At 61.2% G+C, this 6193-nt stretch overlaps 1 protein-coding gene across 1 annotated transcript in view; it reads left to right on the top strand.

Moving 5' to 3' along the window:
- The first annotated feature begins 1351 nt into the window (after positions 1-1351).
- LOC128278525 (uncharacterized) overlaps positions 1352-6193 on the top strand; it is a 35921-nt gene continuing 31079 nt past the window's right edge. Inside the window, exon 1 of the mRNA XM_053017254.1 lies at positions 1352-3401. Coding sequence (XP_052873214.1) covers positions 1352-3401 — 2050 coding nt within the window. The remainder of the gene's footprint in view (positions 3402-6193) is intronic.

Genomic DNA, 6193 nt, shown 5'->3' with positions numbered 1-6193 from the left:
CAATCAGTGTCTGGAGTCCTGCGACTGTCTGCGATTCTCTGCGACAGGACGCAGGGCCCCGTACGGGGCACGAAGATGAACCGTTCGCATGTCACATGTGCGATGGTAGATTATTCCATCACCCCGACCGCCGACCCGTCGTCATGATTCCGTTGTGTTCTTTCCGCCATTTCCGACTCCAAGGCTCCCGTGGGGGCACCTTATGCGCCATGCCGTGTGTAGTAGAAAAGAAGGCCGGCCCCGGGGCGCGTTTGTTGCCCCCGTCGGTCGATGCACGCTCGCGTTGTTCGCTGGTCATCCCATCGGACCTTCATCATCATCATCATAACAAACACACCAAATCATGTCTGTCATGCGGACTAACAAGGCGCCCGCGGAGCCCATCGCCTCGCTTCCCTCTTGATCGATCATCAAACGCCCGGCGATCGACCGACGATCCCGTCCCGGTCGAGTTAGTCATCGTCACATCGCCTGGACCTGGCTTGCATATGAGTTCAGCGTCCCGTGGCCGGGCGGCCCTGCATTCTTCCAAGCCGCTCCCGAGCCGAGCACCATCCCCAGACCCCCGGCTCGGCGGAGTCCCGGGTCCGCCGGGTAGTGAAAGAAGTGAAAACGGGATTCTACTTTCGTTGCGTTCCGCGTGCGGAGAAATCATCATTTGCCCGTTTCCGTTCTCGTGGGGAGCCCGTGGGCGCTCCGGTTCTTAGTCCGTCCGTTCGTCCGCCCGGGATGGCGGGAGAAATATTATGCTCGCCTCGCTCCTTCTTGCCACCGTGCGGTGGCAACCAGAACCAGATCGGCGATCGGCAAATAGCACTGCCGATTGCGTCACCGTCTGCGGCCACCTAACGGGGGTTCGTCGCCTCCGGGAGCACCGCCCAAGTCACTCCGACATTCGCTTTTCGTCCGGTCCTCCCACCCGGGGGAAACGGAAAGTGTTTAACGATGGGGTGCGGGAAAAACGGGAAAAAAGCCGGCCACCGCGCGGCGGCGGCAAGTTCCCGGCAGACTTTCCGCGAAATTTGGCGCGCCGTTGGGTGGTTTAAAAGTCCCCGACGGCGCGAAAGGCTTACGACACGATCGTCGTCGCTCACCCGACCGATCAGTGAGTACCCTCCTCCGAAGCGATCATCATCCTCGTCGTCGTCGCCGTTGCCGTCGATGATTGTTGCCGTTGGCTCGAGTTGCACTTGAACTTCGCGCTTTCCAGGAGAGAGCGAGTCTCGCGAGATCGCGCTCTCCGAAGCGGGCGGCCACTCAGGGCGTGAGTGGCCTCGGAACGCGCAGGTTCGAGCGGACGCGATCGACGCCGGGCCGGGCCAGTACGCTAGCGTCCGTCCGTCAGTTCGGTATGGCTCGTCGACCGAAACGGTCGGCGCTCGCGCTAGCAGCGATCGCAGCGCTCGTGGCGTTCTGTCAAGTGACCCCGGTCCGGCACCGGTGCGGTGGTGGTGGTGTGGTGGTGGTAGCGGCCGCAGCGGCGGCACCCGAAAGTGCCGAAACGGACCTGGAGGCGGCCGAAAGCCGCGACCATCAGCGGGCGGCGCTGCTCAATCTGCCCAAGTTCGGTGATCGGCTCGCGCCCCGCAATCGACCGCCCGCCGTTCCCGAAGAGGTGGCGGCCCCGAGTGCGGTGGGAGCGGGCCCGGGTAAGGCACGGCAAGCCCGGGGCCATGTGTACGGTGCGGGGGGACGCGGTCCCGGGGACATCAAGCGGAGCGATGTGATGGTGGTCAGTTCGCGCAGTGCAAAGGGTTCGGTGGCGGAACAGGAGCTCCTCACGGAGGAGGAGGAGGAGGAAGGGGAGCAGGCGGTGGAGCAGGAGGATCAGGAGATAGTGAGTGAAGGAGGAGAAGGAGCGGCGGCGGCGGCGGCGGCGCCGGAGGACCACGTGGTCGAGGAGGAGGTAGAGCTAGGGGAGGCGCGTGTGGCCGCGAGTGCCGTCGGTGGTGACTTCCGTGGACAAGTGCGCCGCGTCCCGGTGCGGAACGAGCTGGAGCTGGTCCCGGTGGTGGAGGATGGGGCGGAACGGGGGTCGCACCGTGGCGGAGCGCCCGTCGCGGGAGGCAACGCATCGTCTGCCCAGGCTCATCGGCTCGAGATGTCGACCGAGTTCTTCGTAGTGCCATCGACCGCGGCGTCCGCGGCTTCCCGCTCCACGATCGTTCCCCGGCCACCGGGGGGCGTCATCCTGGCCGCCCGGCGCCCTCCGCCACCGCTACCGGGCAGCACCGGCCGGGCTTCAGCTTCGCAACCACCGACGGTGGTGGCCACGGCTGAGTATGGAGCGGGTGGCACGGGTGGCACGGGCAGCGGGGCACTGCGCAAGGAACCGTGGGTCGTGCCGGTGCTGGTCCTTGCCTCCCTGTCGATGCTGATGATGGCCGCGTTCGAGGTGTTCGTCCTGTGCAAAGCTTGGCGGACGTCTCCGAGCCGGAGGCACCTCTTCCTCGGCCAGATGCTGCTGCTGGGACTGTTCGCGTGCTCCAGCCTGGCCGCGGTGCTCACCGTCAACCCGACCGTCCTGTCGTGCGCCACGATGCGCTTCGGGGCGGGCGTCGCGTTCGCGCTCGTCTTCGCCTCGCTCCTCGTCAAGTGCGTGTTCCTGATCAGCCTGAACGGTGGCGTGTACCTGCCGGCCCCCTACCAGGGTCTGCTGCTCCTGTTTGCCGTCCTCATCCAGGTGGCCGTCGGTGGCCAGTGGCTCCTTACGTCCCCGCCCGCCGTCGACAACGTGGCGGTAGCGTCGGGCCCAGGCGGCTCCCCACCGGGAGGTACGGCCATCTCGAGCCGCTACCATCTGCTGCTGACGGCGAGTGACCTCGCGACGATGAACCCGCCCGGGGTCGGGCCGGGGACCACCATCATCCCGCTCTGCCACACGCCCTTCTCGGAGCTGCTCCTGTCGCTCGTCTACATCGTGTTCCTGATCGCGTTCGTCGCCGTGCTGGCGATCAAGTCGCGCGGCATCCGCGACAACTACCGCGAGGCGACCTACATCGGCCTAGCGATCGGCGGCATCATTCCGATCTGGCTCGGCTGGACGCTGTGCGGGCTGGCGGTGGCCGACCGGCACCGGGACGCCTGCCTCGCGTTCGGGCTCGTCGCCACCTCGTCCACCGTGTTCCTGGTGATGTTCATGCCCAAAGGCCGCCAGCTGGCCGCGATGGGCAAGGAGGGCCTGTACGTCGAGGACCGTGAGGAGCGCTTCAGCTCGCTGAGCCGCGCCGGTTCCGGCTACTCGCCCTCCTTCTTCCACTTCAAGCCTATCAAGTACGGCGTCATGGGTCCGTCGCCCACCCTTGGCCAGCCGAACGGCGGCGGAGGCGGTGCGGCGGCTGCCCTTGTGGCCGGTACTACCACCACCTCCAAGCACCAGGCTGTCGCCACCCTCGGCGGAGGTAAGTCCCCCCACCGGAACCCAAAGGACCAAATCCTTCCAGTGTGTGTGTTCGTGTGCGTGTGCGTTTAGGTTTCACTTTCCACGCGCGGCGATCGCGGATTAATGTACAAAAAACCCATGGTGATGAGAGGAGGTTGATGGAGCATCGAAAAGGGGTCTCTCGAATCGGATGTACTCTGCCCGTCCCCCGATTGCACCACTTTCTGCCGTTGCCTTCCTGGGAACGGCATGTTTTTTTTACATAACCTGCGCATTATGCGACCGAATGCACTTTTGCACCCAACCGCTGCAATCGCTTCGAGCTGCAGTTGCGCGTGGGAAGGTGAACGACTTACGACTTCATCCACCCCCTGCTCGGGTTGATGATGGGGGGGCGAAATGGTTGGGCGGGAAATTAAGCGTTCAGAGCCCCGGGGCGTGGCGTGTCATCTCGTGTGAAAGTGCATCAGGGCGCATTAAGTGCACTATGCACATTAGAAATTGAGATGTGCCGTTCGCGAAAACACTCTCCCTTTGCAGTCGCGGTCCCCGGATTGGGGCCGTAGATTATTATGTTACTCGCAATCGGGAGCATAAAAGTCCCCCGGGCCCGCCGAAAAAACCGGACGGTTCATTAAAATTAATTGACACTCGCCCGAACGCCGAAACTGCGGTTGACTGCGGAACTCGGGGCTGACGAATCCAAACCAAAGCGCAGCCCCCAACAATGGAGACCCCCGGCGGGGGGAGGGCGAGGCTCCGGGCGAAGAAGCCTGAATGCATATAATTGCTTTTGTCTTGCGAAATAAATCAAATCAAATTTCATATTCACTCGACAGTCGCCCGGCGCAGCTCGGGCGCGGCTGCGAAGGACGGGCGCAGCGAATGGCAATTAAAAGATTTGGTCCGGGAGGGGGCCAACCAACGGATAAGCCCCTTCTTAAGTAGCGCAAAAGCGCATCCGCGAAGAAGTTCGGAAACCGAGCGCAAAGGCGCAAACACAACCCGAACCCGAAAAACTCCAAAACACATTTTGCTGAATGCTGATAAAAGTCGCTGCTCTTGACGATCGCGACCACGAAAGACTTGTGCGATCGCAACACAACGAACCCCGGCATCGCGAGTGTCGGATGGGCGCGGGAATGCGAAAATCAGATACCACGGAAGGACGGCCCATTCCCGGCGAGGAATCGACCGGCACACAAGGATTCCGACCGCGGGATGGGATGAGATAGCAAATTTGTTTTGTTTCAAACACTCGGACGCGGACGGTCTTTGCCGGGCCACGGGGTATTTTGATAAGTGCCAGGAGGATGAGGATTCGGACTCCGTGTGTGTGTGTGCGACTTCGGGGAGCACCGATCCAGTGAGACGGGCTTAAGTAGCGGCCCAACGTGATGTGAGGCACCGCTGCGATGCTGTTTGATCCTTTTTTTAGTTCGTGTGTTTGTGTTGTCGAAGTTTTCCTTTTATAAGCTGCCCGCAGAGTTTGGTGTTTTTCTTGGCCGGAATTTTCTGGGAAACTTGTTAGCCCACCGCGTACGCCTTTCCCTTTACCACGGGCTTTTGCCCAGCCCAGCGCCCACAGCCCATTGGCAGCCGCGGGCCGCTTAACCGCTTTCGCCGCATTTCGCCGCGGTTCGAAAACGGTTACCAAATCACCGCGCGGCGCCGCCCGGCGGGAAAGCGTTCCCGGCTGCCAGCGATCGGCCAGCCACTTCGATCGCGTTCCGTGCTACCGAAACTCGGCGGCGGCGGCGCACGAGAGAAAATTAGATCACAGTTAAATCAGCTGATCAGCGGAACGGACTGGACTGGCTGGCACGGCCTCGAATCGGTGCTTCATGCGTCGGACCACAAGCGTGGTCGGACAGAAAAACGCAACGCAAAATGGCAATCAAAATTAAATTAAGTGAAAATTTCTCTCACCCAAATCTCGGGCGATCGGGCTCCGGGTCGGGAACGAGCGAGATAACGCCGAACGAGGGCCACCCGCCGAGGAAACGCCCGTCCCCCCCGAAAAGGTAGTGCATTCCATATTCGGCCGCTCTGTTAGCTGCATTCCACAGGCAGTCGTTGGGCGCACCTAATCATTGTTATTATGACGCGTAAAGTGCGCGTTACGCGATCGGCGCGCGATGACGGTCCCATTAAACCGAACGATCATCGATGTGTTGCAACATTGGCCAACTCGTCGTCGGAACGGATCGGAGTGGCAGAAATCTTTCATAATCTGCACCAAACACGGCCCAGGTCAGTCTTACCCAGAACGGGCCCCCGGCAGGTCATTGGCCCCCGGTTCTAATCAAACCTGTGGGACGGGTTCGCATTCTCAGCGCGCTATTTGAAATGCGGAATAAGATCACTCAATCCCAACGCGGTTCCAAATTGACTCGTCCAAAGGCCCGGACCCGACGCTGGCTATTAGTTTAATTGCAGGGTCCGAGCGCGAGGAGTATACGCCCCTCTCGTCGGAACTGTCCAGAATGTCGGAACGCTACGCCACGAAAACCATACCGAAACCTTGCTTCGGAGCGCGATAATGGTCACCCCATTTTCCCGGACCCACGTGTGGTTATTGCAGGTTATTGAACGCGCCAGTCGCCAGTCAGTGGTGCGTCACCCGAAAACATCGCAAACATACCCGCAAACGATGGAATGTGCACGCGGTGCTATAATTAAATTTGGAAAATTATTACCGCCACGCAAATTACATCTCGCGGAGGCACCAGAACGCCCCGGCGCTGATCATCGGGCGGATCGCAAAATAAAGATCACTTCTTCATCGCGCCCATCGATCGGTTTGCGTTG

Source organism: Anopheles cruzii, chromosome 2 (genome assembly GCF_943734635.1).
Source record: "Anopheles cruzii chromosome 2, idAnoCruzAS_RS32_06, whole genome shotgun sequence".
Lineage (NCBI taxonomy): Eukaryota > Metazoa > Arthropoda > Insecta > Diptera > Culicidae > Anopheles > Anopheles cruzii.
Note: the sequence above shows the minus strand (reverse complement) of the source record. Positions and strands in the feature narration are given on the sequence as shown.